General features: G+C 38.0%; 2 protein-coding genes across 4 annotated transcripts; one reads left to right on the top strand and one right to left on the bottom strand.

Moving 5' to 3' along the window:
- Positions 1 to 1,491: 1,491 nt before the first annotated feature.
- On the top strand, positions 1,492 to 10,345 carry LOC132173630 (uncharacterized). Of its 2 annotated transcripts, XM_059585168.2 has the most exons (4): positions 1,492 to 1,959; positions 4,424 to 4,795; positions 4,879 to 9,371; positions 10,116 to 10,345. In XM_059585168.2, exons 1-3 carry the CDS (start codon positions 1,831 to 1,833, stop codon positions 9,331 to 9,333), a joined length of 4,956 nt encoding a protein of 1,651 aa, XP_059441151.2. In that variant the 5' UTR covers positions 1,492 to 1,830; the 3' UTR covers positions 9,334 to 9,371; positions 10,116 to 10,345. The 2 variants fall into 2 exon arrangements, with proteins under 2 accessions (XP_059441151.2, XP_059441152.2); XM_059585169.2 differs by lacking the exon at positions 10,116 to 10,345 and having other exon boundaries at positions 4,879 to 9,617.
- A 458-nt stretch (positions 10,346 to 10,803) lies between these two features.
- On the bottom strand, positions 10,804 to 16,224 carry LOC132173382 (rac-like GTP-binding protein 3). Of its 2 annotated transcripts, none has more exons than XM_059584870.2 (8): positions 15,962 to 16,224; positions 15,456 to 15,543; positions 15,170 to 15,279; positions 14,971 to 15,034; positions 13,641 to 13,705; positions 13,493 to 13,558; positions 12,144 to 12,241; positions 10,804 to 11,331 (listed from the first exon to the last, which is right to left on the bottom strand). In XM_059584870.2, the coding sequence occupies exons 1-8, from the start codon at positions 16,064 to 16,066 to the stop codon at positions 11,280 to 11,282; spliced, it is 648 nt and encodes a 215-aa protein (XP_059440853.1). In that variant the 5' UTR covers positions 16,067 to 16,224; the 3' UTR covers positions 10,804 to 11,279. The 2 variants fall into 2 exon arrangements, with proteins under 2 accessions (XP_059440853.1, XP_059440854.1); XM_059584871.2 differs by having other exon boundaries at positions 10,804 to 11,319.
- Positions 16,225 to 18,189: the final 1,965 nt, after the last annotated feature.

The raw sequence follows: 18,189 nt of genomic DNA, 5'->3' as shown, positions 1-18,189 counted from the left end.
CATGCTGAAGAAAAATGTCTTCAGTTGTGCTAAAGGTTTCCATAATGTTTATTTAGTGAATGAAATTGGTGCAGTTAATTTGTTTGGAGCTCAACTGAGCATACAAGAATCGTTCAAAAGAGACCCCTAATTATCCAAGCATAAAGGAATTTGAACATAACCGTAAAAACCGACGGTTGATGAGGCCCCAAGTATAATTCTTTGTTCAACTTTGGCTTGGTACTGTAAATGTATTTTGCCTGTGTGGACTGTGGATTGATTTGGACATGAATCAAATTGGTGAGGAGAAGAGGATATAAAAAAAACCCCTTTCTTCCCAAATAATGATTTTTACCAACCAGGTTGTGGTTGAGGAGTTGTGAATATACTCAATGAAGCACAGGGAAAATACATTGAACTTCATTTCTTTACAATGAGCAATAAACACAGCATGCATCTGCCCGATATTTGTACAATTAAAAAAAAAAAAAAAAAAAAAAAAGAGGAAAAAGAAAAAAAGGTACAATAACATGAGAAAGTGTTGCAGAAGCAGTACGACTTTACTGGATCTGGGATTGGCTTTTTCTTCTTCTCTTTTTGGATTTTGTGGTGCAGAATCAGAAACTGCATAACATTCTGCAATCGCAATGAAAATGGTCATTAACAGCGTTCAGACTTGGCTATCAATATGTAAGACAAAATAATTAACACCACCTGCCAATGTGGCGATGAGGCAAGCTGCTGCAGGCAGGGCTCCCTCTCTGTTTCTCTCTCTCTCTCTCTCTCTTTAGAGGCAGCCTGCAGGATTCTTTTGAAAACTGATAGATTCTATTTGGATACCAGTAATGATACTCTTTTACATTGTTGTAGTGTGTTGAATTTTTTTTTTTTAATTTCATTTCACGCTAAAATATAAATGTAAAAAGTAATATTACTCGTTCAGTATTTGTAAGGTCGTCATATTTAAGACTTTTTACATTTTGTAAAACTAATTTACAAGTAAATATTGAGATGATAATAAATGTTATGGAAGGATAATTTTTTATGTGGTAAAATTTCAGCTATTTAATTCAAAAATAATGGTTTATAAATATAAAATCGTGCATAGCATAATATCATAAGAATTACAGAAGATCTTGATTTGTAACGTAATAAAATTAATAAATTTTTTTTTTGATAAGTAATAAAAACGTACTATTATAATAAACTAAAATGTGATTTATAAATATATGGTTATTCAAATGACAAATAAATCAAAGTTTTTTTTTTTTTTTTTGGGTGCCTTTTGGATTGATTTTAGAGATGGGTCGTGCTAATCTTTTCCAAAACTCAAGTAAGAATAGAGTAATTAATAATAGACGTGGGGAAGGTTGACCTAACCATCATAAGATCCGATCCAGATAATGACTCCAACCAATTCCACCCGGATTTGAAGGTACCCGACCCGGCCCGTTGCCTGGTCTAACTACACCTTTCCTTTTCCCCTCTGGCTCTCTCTTTGTGACTGTCTCTTCGATTTTCTCTCTCTAGATTCTCGCACTTTCTCTCTCTAGACCGAAAAAATCTCACTATTTCGGTGGTTCTGAGTTCCAATTAGGCTGATTAATCGGGGCAGAATCGGAATCGAATTGCGGTGGGGAAGGGCATTAGGGTTTCTTCTGTTTTGTTCGTGCGGAGAGAAATGATTTGGGATCGATCTAGGGTTTTGTGGGAATTGGTGAAGAAATTGAGAGAGGATTAGGGGAATCGGTGGGCGTGTGGAGCAGAGGGTTGGGAATTGATGGTTCTCGTGGAAGGGATTAAAGATGGTGGGATCGAAGGAGGGATAGGGATTGGGGAAAATGCAAGGCTATGCATGGGATTGGGCGGGCTTCTGAGGAGAGCAAACAGAGTCAGCACATGTGGACAGTCCCCACGCGTGCGATCGTAGCCGCCTCAGCCGATGGTTCTTCCTCGTCTTCAGCTTATTCGTTCTGCAAGGTTTGGTTTTCTGGGTTTTGAATTTTCCTCTGATTTTTGTTTGATTGATGTTTTGTTGGATTTAATAAGTTTGTGGGTGTTTGGGTGTGATTTAGGATTTGTGTTAGGTGGTTTGATTGATATATAGAGTAGGAAATGGACCTGCTTTTTTGAGAAAGGAATTTTTTTTTTTTTTTTTTGGTTTGGGTGATGGGGGAACGGAGTAAATGAGCGAAAATTTTCGTGGATTATTTGAAGTCTTGAGGAAATGAACCTTATTTTGTGATAGGTTTGTGTTATGGTTTGGGTGAATGGAAAATTCAGGAAAGGATTACGTTTGTTTTTGTTTTTTTTGGTGGACTATGTGGTATCTACTGATAAACGTAATGGGAGACGTACCCGGTTTTCTGAATTTAAATGGGTCTGTAATTGGGGGAATTTGAATTTATCGAAGGACTCTACCTTGTTTGGGATTTTATGTTGGGGGGAATAAAGGTGCTTTTGTGGAATTAGGGATTTAATGTTGGTTTTGGTATCAACATTAGAGGTTTCTTTTTTCTTTTTTTTGGGGGGGAAGGGGTTGTCCATTAGAGGAGGGCCAGTTCCCTGCTGTCTACTCATACTTGAGTTTATCGATGTTTTATAACTATTTTTCATTGCCAGGGTAATATGGCTCTGACCATTACAAATGACAATTGCTGGACTACATTCAATGGTCTTCAAGTTTGTTTTGCTTGACTTATATGTGAGATATACAATAATCTCATGTAGTGATATAGAAAACATCAGTTTCAATGATTCACAAAATTAGACCTAAATGATAAAATTATCCTTTTTTTTTTTTTTTTTTTTTCCTTTTAGCTAGTTAAACACAGGAAAAAATTTCTTGAGTGGACATAAGAATTCCATCTGTTCCATTCCCTATTCTAGAAACTGTTGCATATATGGAGTGGGTATTTGGGTTCTAGATGATGGAAAATGCACCAAAGATGAGTTGTAGGCTGCCTTCTGCGGAATGTAAAATGATTCCTACCTCAAGTTTATACTTTTTTGGAACTTTAAAATTATTGCAAATGCAAACTTTATTTTTGGAAAGACATTTTTGGGAAAATAAGACAGACAAAAACATTAACCTATCCAGGCATCCTGGTTATGTGAGGACTATGAAAGACGAGGTGCCCTAGGGTTATATTTTTGTTAGAACTTTAAGTTATCAGTAGGTAGAACTTGGGTGTACTATATTTTTGACCTCGTATTAATACATTTTCTTTAAACTGATGTTTTAACTGCATATATTTAGATTCTGAAAATCTAGTTTTATGATCTGAAAACTTATTTAATGGCATGTAACAACAATATAAGACAAATTAGTGGAAATCTTTATCTATGTTGTGTGTCAACAAAAATTTCGAAATCTTTTACTATCTTGCTGATGTGCATCATAACTGCAAAACTTCGTCAGCATGCAAATTGTCCTGCATAGGTAAAGCGTCTAGCTTAGGGGAGTGCGTTGGTTGGAGCATTGATAATTTTGTCCATATGTGAGTGCATGGACTTTAGGAGTTAGATCCCTAGATCTTCGGCTTGGAGTTAAGGCACCTCAAGAAGTGTTGTCCAAGTTTGACTCCATTTACTTACGTCTTTGGCGGTCAATAACTGGGATTTATCTTAGTAATTGCCTGGTATTTGTAGGACAGGGGGGTTAGACATGCTCAGGGCTCCTTGTTAGCCCTTTAAACAAAAAAGTAATAGTCTCCATTGGAATGTAGTGGCTACTTAGAAATGTTATTTGATTTCTTATTATATGGCTTTTGAGTGTATTGACCCTGTACACTCTAAAATTTTCCCACCTAGGTACTAATAGAAAAAAATAAAATCTCACCTAGGTGGCTTTTTCGTGTATGCTTCTTGCATAATTGGTCAATTGGCTTGGGCTCTCTTGGTATCTTACAATAAGTTATTTTACTTATTTAGAAAAGATAGCAGTTGAAGTACATGAGATTTCTTGATGTTTTTATTAGTCTGGCAAAACAGAGTTTATCTTAAATTGATTCCTACGTTGAATATCTGAAAAATTGATTACTACGGCAGGAATGGATTTGATTGCTATCACTATTATTTTAATAGTGAAGTTGTATAGTTTAATATTTGACTTGCTTATGATTTATGTGCATTATATGCTTATTTCTCTCTTCACTACCACATTCCTAAACACAGTAACGATATATGCTTTAAAACTTTAGGGGATTTAGACTAGAATGACTAATCATTGATAGTCCACTTTATTGTTCAACAATCATTTCTGCTATCTATTTTATATGTTATTCAATTTATGAATAAAAAAGGAAGATCCAACCCCCCCCCCCCCCCCCCCCCCAGCAAAAGCTGTTTATTATCTACATTTATTGCGCTTTTTTTCCCCTTGAGATCACTTTTTTTGACCATTAAATGAAGTCCTCTTTTTCTTTTTTCTAAATCTTCATAGGATGGACGCAAGATCAGTGTTGGTGACTGTGCTCTTTTCAAACCTCCTCAGGATTCCCCACCTTTCATTGGAATAATTCGTTGGTTGGCTGTGAGTAAAGAGGATAAGTTAAAGGTAGGTGTTAACTGGCTTTATCGTCCTGCTGAAGTAAAGCTTGGCAAAGGCGTCCTGTTGGAAGCTGAGCCAAACGAAATCTTCTATTCCTTTCATAAGGATGAGATTCCTGCTGCATCGTTACTTCATCCGTGTAAAGTTGCATTCCTTCCTAAAGGTGTTGAGCTTCCATCAGGGATTTCGTCATTTGTGTGTCGGCAGGTTTATGATGTTACAAACAAGTGTTTATGGTGGCTAACTGATCAAGATTATATTAATGTGAGTTTTTATGCTTTCGTGCATCTTGCATTTTTCTCTCATATGTTGATCAGTTAGGGTAGTAATGCCTTTTTCTCTTACAGGAGCATCAGGAAGAAGTAGATAAGCTGTTAGATAAGACGCGAATTGAAATGCATGCAACATTGCAGCCAGGTGGCCGATCTCCAAAGCCAATGAGTGGTCCAACATCAACATCACAGTTAAAAGCTGGTTCAGACAGTGTTCAAAATAGTGCCTCGCCCATTCCTTCTCAAGTCAAGGGGAAGAAAAGGGAGCGCGGAGATCAGGGCTCTGAGCCTGTCAAACGAGAGCGTACTACAAAATTAGATGATGGGGATTCTGCTCACAGTAGACTGGAAAGCAATTTAAAATCTGAAGCTGCCAAAATTACAGAGAAAGGAGGAGGCCTTATAGACTCTGAAGGGGTTGAGAAACTGGTGCAGCTCATGCTGGCTGACAGAAATGAGAAAAAAATAGATTTGGCAGGGCGGTCAACGCTTGTTGGTGTTATTGCATCCACAGATAAGTTCGATTGCCTTAGCCGGTTTGTGCACCTCAGGGGTTTGTCTGTATTAGATGAATGGCTCCAAGAGGTGCACAGGGGAAAGATTGGCGATGTTAGTGTCACCAAGGATGGTGATAAATCTGTTGAGGAGTTTCTTTTGCTTTTACTTCGTGCACTTGATAAGCTCCCTGTAAATCTTAATGCCCTACAAATGTGCAATATTGGGAAGTCTGTGAATCATTTGCGTACTCAGAAAAACTTGGAAATCCAGAAGAAAGCAAGAAGTTTAGTTGACACATGGAAGAAACGTGTTGAGGCTGAAATGAACATCAATGACGCAAAGTCTGGTTCAAATCAGGCTGTTGCCTGGTCTGCAAGGCCACGTCTTCCAGAAGTTTCCCATGTTGGGAACAGACACTCGGGTGCATCCACTGATGTTGCAATGAAGAGCTCAGTTACACAGCTTTCTGCATCCAAAACTGCTTCAGTAAAGGTTATCCAGGGGGAGAGCACTTCTCGGTCTGCATCTGCATCCCCAGGGTCTATGAAATCAGTGCCATCACCTGCACTGGCAACTACTAGTTCAAAAGATGGCCAGCCTCGACATGGTGCTGGCATAGCCTCTGATCTTCCTTTGGCTACAGTGAAGGATGAGAAAAGCAGCAGTTCTAGTCAGTCTCACAACAGTCAATCTTGTTCGAGTGACCATACTAAAACTGGGGGTGTTTCAGGGAAGGAGGATGCAAGGAGCCCTAATCCTGGTTCAGTGGGTGGAAATAAGATTTCAGGTGGTTCTTCACGGCATCGGAAGTCAGTAAATGGCCTCCCTGGCTCCACTCTATCTGGAGTTCAAAGGGAAAGTGGATCAAGCAGGAGTTCCTTGCACAAAAATCCAACCTCAGAAAAACAGTCACAAGCAGGATTATCATGTGAAAAGGCACTTGATGGGCCCATTATCGAGGGTAATAGTCATAAGTTGATTGTTAAGATTCCAAATCGAGTTCGCAGTCCTGCACAAAGTGCCAGTGGAGCATCATTTGAAGACCCTTCAATTGTGAATAGCAGAGCTTCTTCTCCTGTACTTTCAGAGAAGCATGATCCATTTGATCGTAGCTTGAAGGAAAAGAGTGATGCTTTTCGAGCTAATATTCCTTCAGATGTGAATACTGAGTCATGGCAAAGCAATGATTTCAAAGATGTACTTACCGGATCTGATGAGGGTGATGGATCACCTGCTGCCATTACAGATGAAGAGCGATGTCAGACTGGTGATGACTGTAAAAAAATTTCAGAAGCTAAAGCTGCTTCCTCATCATCAGGAAATGAACATAAACCAGGGAATTCACAGGAGGATTCTTTGCGCTCCATAAATGCTTTGATTGAAAGTTGCAAGTACTCAGAAGCTAATGCATCTATGCCCATTGGCGATGATGTTGGAATGAACCTCCTTGCTAGTGTGGCTGCTGGAGAGATGTCTAAGTCTGATTTGGCTTCACCCATGGATTCTCCGCAAAGAAACACACCTACAGTTGAGCACTCATGCACGGGTAGTGATTTGAAAGTCAAATCATCCCCTGTAGATGACCTAGCTCCAAACCATTGCCAGTCTAGTGATGGTGCTGATGTTGAGCATGAGAAACAGGGTATAATTTGCAGTAGTGTTGGGCTTAAAAATGGAGAAGGTAATCCTGCTTCTTTTGTGTCTGAAGAGAATTTTGTAGGGGGGCACAATGGACATTTTAATTCTTCTAGTATCGACTTGCAGCAAACTGCAGGCCCATGTGTAGAAAGCAATGGAGAGTCAACTGAAATAATAGTAGCTGCTACAGTGGCTTCCTCCACCGGAGGTGCTATGGAGAAAACCATGGATATTGAAAGGGGCAAACCTCTTCAAGATAAAAAGACAGTTGGCGAGGTGAATGCAAATGCCATTCCAGATGCTAAAGAAAACCCAAGTGATTCTTTGTTGGACAACGATAAAGCCATGCTTGAAGTCCAGATGGAAGCCGTTGAAGGCTCATCATCGTACCCATCTTTAGAATTTGATGCCAAGAGCAAGAACTTTATGAATGAAGGGTTGAACAGTGGTGTGAAGACAGAGCAGAAACCTCCTGCTTTGATGGATCATTCTGAGACTGTGAAAGGAATCAATGAAGTGCTGCATCCTTCTGGTGGTGGGAAAGACTTGGTTCCCAAAAATATCATTGAATTGAAGGCTGAGAAGGATGAGGAAAGAGATTCAAGGAGTCATGTTACTCAGACTGAAGTGCGAAGTAATGAGCCGGAAGCTAGTGCGTCTACGAGCCCTGAGAATCAAACTTTAGTTGGGTTGGGTTCAGTCGATGCTGATCATGATGGTGAGTATCTGCAGGGGAACTTGGAAACCAAAGAAGGTAATGAGCAACATGGTAGACCAGCTTCTCACAAGGTGTCACGTGGATTCCCTCTGCAGGAAGCAGAACAGCGTGAGAAATCTAGGGGATCCAAGTTGACTGGCGCAGAAGCAGATGATTCTGAGGAATGTACATCAACCACTGCAGATGCTTCTTCTATGTCTGCTGCAAGGGTGTCAGATATGGATGCAAAAGTGGAATTTGATTTGAATGAAGGCTTTACTGTTGATGATGGAAAACTTGGGGAGACAAGTAACTTGACAGCACCAGGATGTTCAGCTGCCATTCATTTGGTTAGCCCATTACCTTTTCCTGTTTCTTCTGTGTCCAGTGGTCTTCCTGCTTCGATTACAGTGGCTGCTCCTGCAAAAGGGCCATTTGTTCCGCCAGATGACCTATTGAAGAGTAAGGGGGGGCTTGGTTGGAAGGGATCAGCAGCCACCAGTGCCTTTCGGCCAGCTGAACCTCGGAAGGCTCATGAGATGCCACAGGGCACTGCAAGCATTCCTCCTGATGCTACAGCTGGCAGGCAGAGTCGCCCTCCTTTGGATATTGACTTGAATGTACCTGATGAAAGAATTCTTGAGGATTTTGCTTCTCGAGATTCTGCTCAGGAGCCAGGTAGTTTATCTGGCCCAACAAATAATCATGAAATGGCACATGAGGAACTGATGATTTCTACACCTGTTCGTTGCTCTGGAGGGCTTGATCTTGATTTGAACCTTGCCGATGATGCTTCTGATATGGGCAATTACTCAACAAGCAATGGTCGTAGAATGGATGTCCCACTTGTGCCAGTCAAATCATCATCAGGTGGCCCTCTTAATGGTGCAGCAAGTGTCCGCAGAGACTTTGATTTGAACAATGGGCCTGTTGTTGACGAGATGAGTGCTGAACCTTCACCGTTTAGCCAGCTTGCAAGGAGCAGTTTTCCATCCCAACCTGCTGTTTCTGGCCTTCGTATGAGCAATACAGAAATGGGAAACTTCTCAGCATGGTTTCCTTCAGGAAGCACTTATTCGGCAGTTGCTATTCCGTCAATTATGCCTGATCGAGGGGAGCAGCCTTTCCCGATTGTTGCAACTGGTGGGCCGCAAAGGTTGTTGGGTCCAACTGGTGGAAGCAACCCATTCAGTCCTGATGTCTACAGGGGGTCAGTGTTGGCATCCTCTCCTGCAGTGTCCTTCCCCTCCAGCCCTTTTCAGTACCCGGTCTTCCCCTTTGGAACCAGCTTTCCACCGCCTTCAGCCACTTTCTCTGGTGGTTCAACAACATATGTGGATTCATCACCTGCTGCGAAGGTTTGCTTCCCCGCACAGTTTTTGGGACCTGCTGGTGCAGTTTCATCCCATTACCCTAGGCCTTATGTTGTTAGTTTCCCTGATGGTAGCAATAACAGTAGTGCTGAGAGCAGTAGGAAATGGGGAAGGCAGGGTTTTGACCTCAATGCTGGGCCTGGAGGCCTAGAGGTAGAAGGGAGAGACGAGAGTTCTCCTCTTCCACAAAGGCAACTGTCCGTTGCCAGTTCACAGGCTATAGGAGACGACCAAGCAAGGATGTACCAGGTGGCTGGTGGTGCTGTAAAGAGGAAGGAGCCAGAGGGAGGGTGGGATGGGTTCAAGCAATCACCGTGGCAGTAGAAGTGAGCATTGCACAATCCTATGACCCATGAAAGCTTGTAAGTTCCTGATTCTGTATTTGCCACTTCTGATGTGCAAAGTCTAGTCACCAGAGAGAGGGGGAGAGAGGGGATCTCTCTGTAATGTTTGTTGGATTGTGCAAAGGAATGAGAAAAATGGGAAAAGGTTTTGGTAAAGCGTAATTTTTAAATGACGAGGAATTTTTTTTTTTTTTTAGTGTTTTCTCCATGTATGTAACTCTTTCCTTTCCTCGCTGGCTAAATAAGAGAAGTAAGATTTATTTAGTTCTCCCGAACTAGTATGCTGCTGCATATTGCATTCATTGTGATTCCTGAGAATGTTTATTTTGGCCTAAAAAATAAAAAAGAAAGAAATTTCAGGAGTTGCATTGATGTCCTTGTCACTCACTGATGCTGACATGGACAGTCACCTCTTTTTTTTTTCTTTTTTTTTGGATCTGAAAGAGGCGTGGCTCAATATCCCTTTATGCCAAGCTTATGTTTGATTCTTTAATAAGGCTGCAGTTATCACTGCAATTGCTAGTCGGTCAGTTTTGTGTCTTGTCATAGGGGATCCCGCACTTTGGTGCTTAAATTGCTAGTAATTCGAGCACTTTCATAGAGAGGGGAGTTGTAGGGTTTACCCTGCAGTCCCCCACTCTATAAAGGTGCCGGAATTGCAATTTAGTTGGGCACCTGAAGCTCCTCGGCTTTATATGGTTTATTTTTCAAATAAGAATGAAAAGAATCCTGTTCTTAACTTGTGTATTCATTCATGTGCAGGCATGTGAAAATCGGTTTTGGCGTAATTCAAAGTGATTTGCTGCCAGTTGATGTCTATACGCTGCCAGTTGGATTCTGGATTCGAACATTTCTGTTCCTTGTATGTACATATGAAAGCCATCGTTGCATCAATGGAAACCCAAAAACGTGCAGAGTTTGAAAAAGTGAACAATGAATGGTGACAAGGAATACCTTTTAAGTTCTCTTGGAATAAAACCAAAAGCTCCCGTTGCCTCAAAGAATAGTTTAAATAACGTATTTGTAATTGAAACGCCCTAATTTGGCTAGGACAACCTTGCTTCCCTACTTACGATCTCCACCTTTTTTTTATCCACTATAAGCCTATTGGACCTATGGATTACACAATGGGAAATGGTTATCTTATTTCCTGTAAACCCGCCCTCTTCTTCTGATATATACAGAATTCAATTCCAGATTCCTTATAATCTCTAACTTACAACAATTTTTAGGGTGCTCGTCTCAGCCAATACCGGATAAGAAGCATTCTAAGTTCTCATCTCAAGCCACACATGGTTAAGGTGTTTTCCATGATTATCTTTTTTCATGTTACTGATTATTGTCTCAACTGTTATTGGACATAGCTTCCCTCCATCGGCATAGGCAACTCAATTTCTAAAACTACATAGGAAGGGAAGCAACAAGATAGCAATAGCAAACGTCAAAGTGATTAAAAAGTAAACAGTGCAGTTGGTGTATTATCTTCATAAAATATCAAACAAATACAAGAGATCAGAGAACAGCTGAACACCAACAATTTCATCTTGAGAAGCATCATTTCTTGCTCTTACAGCTAATTTGATTCGTGACTGTATAGTGAGTAGAACCAATGAAGCAGGGCAGACTACTGTTTGAGAAAAAGAAAAAAAAAAAAAAAACTTTGAAATTCAATTCTTTACAATGAACAAACAAAACAAATATTAGTGTCCAGGGATATACCAATTTCCTGATAATTATAATAAAAATCGAAAATGAAAATAAATGAACATAGCCACAGAGCAGGTGACTTTTACAAAGAACTATGCTTGGATATACTTCAGTTCAGACACTGCATGGGAAATCAGACTAACGGGATCCTTGCAGCCTGACTGCAATGAAAAGCTTCTAGGTGACATGGCTAAGGTGGAAATTATCAAGTATATGCTTTCATTTGAGACACACGAAACTCCTCCCACGAAGGACATTTCTGCAGGTGAAACTGGAGAATCAAGGATACAGGAGATGAAATAAGCAGATAGTTAAAGATAACTTGTAGTTACAGCAAGAGCAGGTTGCCAGGCACTAATAACATATTATCAAGTCAATGATGCTAATTATAGAAAAAGGCTACAACAGTAGTAACATGAGAAAATGATGAAAAGCAACACAATCTGAGGAAAGCTGATAATAGTGCAGTGCAAGTAATGCCACAAATACATTCTTTTAGCTAAGGCTAACTAAGGAGCACATTAGCTATCCATAATTAATAGGGTTAATTACATTTTTCCCCCATCAACTACAACGCATTGTCACTTTGCCGTCATGAATTGACAACCCTACTGCCCGACCCTATCAAACTACAATTTTGTGCCAAAAACCCCCTTTCCGCTAGTCAAAGGCGTTATTAACTCAGACGGTCAACCCGTCACGTGCACCCCACATGCCATCTTGAAATTTTCTATCCCACCTTCTCATGGGGGCAAAGTGACAATGTGTTGTGGTTGATGGGAAAAAAGGTGAAATAGAAAATTTCAAGATGGCATGTGGGGTGCACGTGATGAGTTGACCGTCCGAATTAACGCCTTTGATTGGCGGAAAAGAGGTTTTGGACACAAAATGGTAGTTTGATAGGGTCGGGCAGTAGGGTTATTAGTTCATGGGGGCAAAGTGACAATGTGTTGTAGTTGATGGGAGAAAAGGTAATTATCCCTAATTAATAATTCCAAATACACTGGGATATAGTGGCCAAAACACTGCAAAATTGAAGGATAGTAAGCAAGCCTTATAATTGTAAGAAAAGAAGGTACTAACGATAGGCATCCACGGTGTGGCTTTTTCTTCTTCTCTTTCTGCTTCTGTACTGGCCTGATAACCACCTTGATTGCAGCATCGAAAACCGCTTTCACATTCTGCCATAGCAATGTAAGTGATCAATTACAGCATAAAGACAGATACAACCTAAGGTCCCTGTGAGACAAAATAGAGAAGAGAAGTCCCAAAAGCAACCAAAATACATGTAAGTGGAGAGGCTGGCAGGATTGTTTAAAAGTGAGAGAAATGTACCACCCAAATGCATCACGGAATTGCAAGTATCTACTCTATTTGGGGACTAGAAAGGTCAGGATACATGCTAAACAGCAGAGAGCTTCCAGATAGGGATTCCAGAACAGGAAAATCATAATCAACTAATATTGGCATAAATTTCTTCAAAATACCCAGGAAATGCTGTAGGGATATCGTTTTCAGAAACTAGCATCATAACAATATACAATTAGGCAATCATACTTGTGAAACTTTGGCAGCTCCTGCATTTTGGCTTAAGGGAATTAACTTTCCTTTTGTAATATACTCCCTCTGTCCCTAAAAAATGGCCCCTCTTGAAAAACACAGATTTTAAGAAACTAAATTTTAAATGCTTCCAACCCACTTCTTAGGTATATTAAAATTCCGCTACTACCCGCTGACAACTTAAAAAGTAGATCCAAACATATGTAACAAATGCATTCAAGGGTGGTTGTGGTCAAATGTAAAAATGATTCTTTAACTTTTTTTGCAATGGATTTTTTTTTTTGAAACGGCCAAAAAGGAAAACATGGACTAATAGTATGGAACGGAAGGGGTTTACAGTTGAATCATTCTAGTGAATCAAAATATCAGAGACACACAGTCCTTTTGGTGTAATTGGCATAGTGGCATACTTCCAAACAACACTGCAGCATCAGCACATCTGATTTTTGAAATAAAATATCCCCCGCTCTTGTTGTTTCAAATGATTTGTCATACATTTAAAGTAGCTGCAATTAACTGCTGATTTGTGGAACTTCTATTACAGCATAAATGCTGGGATGGTAATTGATTCCTTCGCATTTCTAGGATTCCACGTACACAAAACAATAAAGCATGCCAGCAATTGCTTTTTTTTTTTTTTTGGTAAATGATTGCAATTGTTAGCTTTCTAAGTTTTGCCAATTTTCTATGTGCTGCTAACTGCTAAGACTAGATAAATACCTGTTCGCAGATTATTTATTCAAATCAATTTGACATTATATCTTTAGTTAACATAGTTGATTTTAGTTTAATGCTTTTTTCATATTTGCAAAATGAAAATAAACTTCTTTGTTACTCACATCATAAGAAAATAATTGCCATTTCACACATACCTGCTGAGTTTTTGAGCTGCACTCTATATAATATGCAGCACCAATCTGTTTACGGAGTTCCTCACCCTGATTATATGAAAACCATTACTATAAATGGCACCAACCATACCATCAAGATCTAGAGAGCAACCAATGGAAGAAATCTCACCTGTACAGTTGTCACAGGCACCAATCCAGGATGATCAGCCAAATAGTGCTTATCCTCACGAAGATCTATGTGTCCATTATAAACATGCATTAATTGCAGAAATCAGCATTACTGCAAATAATTAGTCACCATAATAATTGAAAGATGAATGTCAATTAAATCTACGCAACTGCTAATTTGAAATTTTGATATTTTTAACTGCTACCAGAATAGCGACTGTAAATGGTGTCAAAATGAGAGCTTTTTGCATAATACGACATATATGAGAGCTACCAGCACAGTTATAGGTTCATTCAGATCAGATCGAAATAACATATTTAAATAGCATTAACGGTTCTATATTTTCCTTTTACAGTAGTTAAATTTCATAAATTCTATGCTAGTCCTGCTTATTAGAGACCTATAGTTGTAACCTACAAAAATACTTCATTTGAAGATTATGTTCAGAGATGAGAGAACCCTTACAATTGGCAATTGCAACACCAATTTTATTAAGGTTATTAAAAGGTTAAATTTGCACTTTCATCAAATAAAGTAGGATGACAAAGAAAAAATACATATTTGAACATAAAAGGTAAATAATATCTTCAAACTAAACTATTTGAATCAGTAACCAATTGTGATCCATCCAGAAGTTCACAAAATTCTAAGTGAAAGATATTGACGCTTCACAGATCTTAGTTATGCAGCAATGTTACATAATACTCTTAACTAATTAATTCATTAGAATGTATGAGCATAATGCACACTTTTGGAGCAGTGTGCTAATTGCGTATGTGAGATTTAAGAATCCAGAATGTGAGATTTACCCCATAACTGTTTTCATATGGGAGACCACCTTATTTCATGCATCAAAATGACATTCATGAGTCATTATAACTGAGTTCCTACCAAAAGGATCTTGCCTTCCCATCTAATTTTTTTTTTTTAAAAAAAAAAATTATATTATTACTATGAGAAAATCATAAACTTCTAAAAATGACTGAACAATTTGAAACACGCATGTCTTCATGTTTTAACAAAACACGCTTCTTCTCATATTAGGGTTTAGTTGATACCAGACACACATACCGTATGAATTTTACTGCATAGAGAGCTGATAGCTATGCATCTAAATGGAATTTTTTTTTAGTGCTAAGACCAGTAGGTAGTCAATCATTCCCATATTTGGGGGCCCAAGCTCATTTCATTAGGAAGCAAGAAAAATAATGGCCATACAGAATGATGAGTATCCAAATACAGGGTTCAAAAGATTGCACATAACAGAAAACTAAACTACAAACATGATAAAGTTCCAAATGTATGTTAAAATAAATTATTTTTAACTTACCCAATTTGGTACCAACCAACACCACGGGAATCCCAGGGGCATAATGCTGAAGTTCAGGGATCCACTGATCAAGAAATGAAGTATTAGAAATAGCTAACTTATGTACAAAACAGATCCCAGCAAATAAATAAATAAATAAAATATAAAGATAAACTGTAGACAACTCGCTCAAATAATTGAATTTTTGGTGTAAACTCACTTTTTTCAGTACGTTTTCATAGCTTGCACGACTAACTAATGAGAAGGCTAAGACAAAGACATCTGCCCCCCTGTAGCTCAATGGCCTTAATCTATTGTAATCCTCTTGCCCTGTGAAATACATTGAAAACAAATGTAACAAAACAAACTTGCCGAGTTCGGCAAACCAGTTTTATGGTAGAAGCAAAATAAAATTGGGAAATTTTAGGCTCAATTAAAGACACAAGTAGAGAGAGAATAAAAGATGAAGCTGAAAAATATGATTATAAGCACCAAAGAAAGTATACCAGCCGTGTCCCAGAGGCCTAAGTTGACAGTGGTGCCTTCAACTACCACATTTGCACTGAAGTTATCAAAAACTGTGGGTATATAATCCTGGTAAAGAAAGAAGCAATTTGAATTCAAAGAAATTAAGAATTAGAGTCTACGACAACAAGAAGAAAAGTAAGAGCTACCGATTTTTTCCCCATTTTTAGCCTCAAACAACATAAGTTGAAAACCAGATGACTATCTATAAAACCCACATATCTTGTTAGGCCTAATAATGAAGTAGAAGGTGAAATCCACAGGAATCTTTTGGTGTGAGAGAGAGAAAGAGAGTGGCGTGAGAGAGAGAGAGAGAGAGAGAGAGAGAGAGAGCAATTTTTCTATGTTATAATCATAAAAAGCAACAAAAAAGCTGCAAAACCCAGATGCAGACACACATTGAACAGCACAAAAGACCAAAAAGATACATAAGGATAATTCAAAAAAGAAGGACCCAGATGGATCTTCAAAAGAAGCAAGAACATACAGTGGGAAATTTGTTACTCGTGTAGCAAATAAGCATGCAGGTCTTCCCCACAGCCCCATCTCCTACTGTCACACACTTGATGAACCTCGAAGCACTTGAAGCCATTGAAACCAACAACAAGAAGAAGAAGAAGCTCTCACAGCTCAAATATACCCTAAACAAACTAAAAGGGGCTGTTGGGTTTAACAAGTTTGTTGCTTTTGATTCAAAGTGAGAGAGAGAGAGAGTGTATCAACTCACATGATTCTCACTCATTCACTTTCTCTCCAGCAATTCTTTTTACTTTTTTTTGTTGTATTCTTTTTTCTTTTTTATTTGGCAAATGAAAAAAAATAATAAAAAATAAAAATTATTGATTATGATCTTTAATTTGTGTACTTATTAGTTATTACCGGTGGGGTTTGTACATCCAATGTATATCCTTTCCAAAATCTACAAAATTACGTATTGTTATCTTCAAACTTTGTATAAACGTACCATTTACACTCAAATTTTAAATCTTGAATAATGAAAATAATATATAACTGAAACTATCTGTCTAATTTTCGAAAATATCTTCTTCTTTTTTTTTTTAATGTATTTTTTTTTTTTCCCTTGTTAGTTGCCTTGTCCATTTGTTCGTACTAGAATACGAGGATGTGTGTTTAATATTTAACATTTAAATGTCATGTCGTATAAAATGAATAAAATAATAATTAAGCCAAAAATATTTAATATTTAGTGGTTCATGCGAGACGGAACTATGCACCGACCGAAACGGTCTTACAATATATATATTTTTTATATTAATTTTACTTTTAAAATTTGAATTCGAGACAAAATCTTTTAGTTTGGCCTTAAGCCAAAAAGAAAGCAGTCCACAATTTTTTGTTTGGCCTATACCCATAAAAACAGTCTAGAATTTTTAAAAATACATTGGGCATTTCAAACAAGAAAATCCATATGACCATAATGCCTACGTATTTCCCCAAAATCCACATTGTTTTATGGAGTACATTGTGCATATGACGAGAATGCAGTTTTTCGTAGAGCTAAGGATAAGGTTTGGTTAATTGCTTGCTGCGCCCCAATTCAATAATATATTTCTCATTTGTACTTTGTCCCCCGTCGATAAAAATTCTTAGTTTCATCCCTAGGTTCATGCAAGAAGTATGTATCATGTAAACTATCACATCAGTTTGTGAAAAACTTAGTAAAAAAATTGTAATATTCTTAATATCTCTATAGACACTTTAATCAAGAAACTTATGCTGAACAAACTTTAATCAGGAATGGGAATCAGCAGCAAATTCTTATATGCAGAATTTGCCTATTTTTTGGACCACAACAAGGATCAAATTGAAGTTTGAAATGATACCTACTTGTTACAACATTGAACAGCAATATGGATTGTTGGAGAAGTAAGGGCCACAAGCATTATTCTGAGTTTTAGATTTTAATTAATGGAGTGGGTCAGAATCAATGTTGACTTAAGGTAATAAATAATCAATTGGGTTATTTTGTTACCTGTCACTTTATACCTAACATATTTTTTTTAGTTGCTCCTTGGGACCATTCCAATTAAACTAGTTTGTTGCCCTTTATGAGGAATTTAGGGACATGAATCTATATCCTTTTAACTTTGTAAAATGATTAAAGCTATTTTTTTACATCGGCTGATGTGACGTGTTTTAAATGACTTTTCATATTGGTTATTTAAAAAAAAAAAAAAAAACTCATGTTACATCAGTCTGTGTAAAATGTGTGTGAAGAGTAGCATTACTCTTGTAAAATAATTGCATGTGAGAATTACATGTTATGAAAATATATGTCAATTTAATAGATTGGATTGAATGACTGGTTTGGAGAAATTTTTTATAAAAATAAAAAGAAGGACCGACAGTCAAGGCCAAAACCTAAAAAGGCAACTCTAAAGCTATTAAAATGTGGAGGCAACTAGAATTATTAATAGACTTGAGAGTGGTTGGTCGGAGGCATAAGTAAATGTTAAGCAACGTAATAAAAAAAAAAAAAAAAAAGTGGGGTTGCCCACAATGGGAGAAATATAATGAAAAAGAAGAAGAATGGTTAAGGAGTGTTTGGCAAAGTGAAATAAAACCCACTTATTGAAGTGATTTGTGTAATCAGGAAATGGTCAATGGCCAATGAGTGTGATCAAAGAAAGAATGCTTGTGCTTTTGTATTTGTCACTATAATGATTTTTGGCCGTAGGGCATATTATAGTGGCC

The sequence above is a fragment of the Corylus avellana genome, chromosome 3 (assembly GCF_965113065.1).
Source record: "Corylus avellana chromosome 3, dhCorAvel1.hap1.2, whole genome shotgun sequence".
Classification (NCBI taxonomy): domain Eukaryota; kingdom Viridiplantae; phylum Streptophyta; class Magnoliopsida; order Fagales; family Betulaceae; genus Corylus; species Corylus avellana.
Note: the sequence above shows the minus strand (reverse complement) of the source record. Positions and strands in the feature narration are given on the sequence as shown.

Bases quoted from the DNA above. Each gene is read 5' to 3' on its own strand.
- LOC132173382 (XM_059584870.2), bottom strand. From the start codon at position 16,066: ATGGCTTCAAGTGCTTCGAGGTTCATCAAGTGTGTGACAGTAGGAGAT. The intron at 15,544-15,961 runs GTATGTTCTTGC...TTTCTTTACCAG, and splicing joins CGAGTAACAAATTTCCCACT to GATTATATACCCACAGTTTT. The intron at 15,280-15,455 runs GTATACTTTCTT...TGTATTTCACAG, and splicing joins AGGCCTCTGGGACACGGCTG to GGCAAGAGGATTACAATAGA.
- LOC132173630 (XM_059585168.2), top strand. From the start codon at position 1,831: ATGCATGGGATTGGGCGGGCTTCTGAGGAGAGCAAACAGAGTCAGCAC. The intron at 1,960-4,423 runs GTTTGGTTTTCT...AAATCTTCATAG, and splicing joins CAGCTTATTCGTTCTGCAAG to GATGGACGCAAGATCAGTGT. The intron at 4,796-4,878 runs GTGAGTTTTTAT...TTTCTCTTACAG, and splicing joins CTGATCAAGATTATATTAAT to GAGCATCAGGAAGAAGTAGA.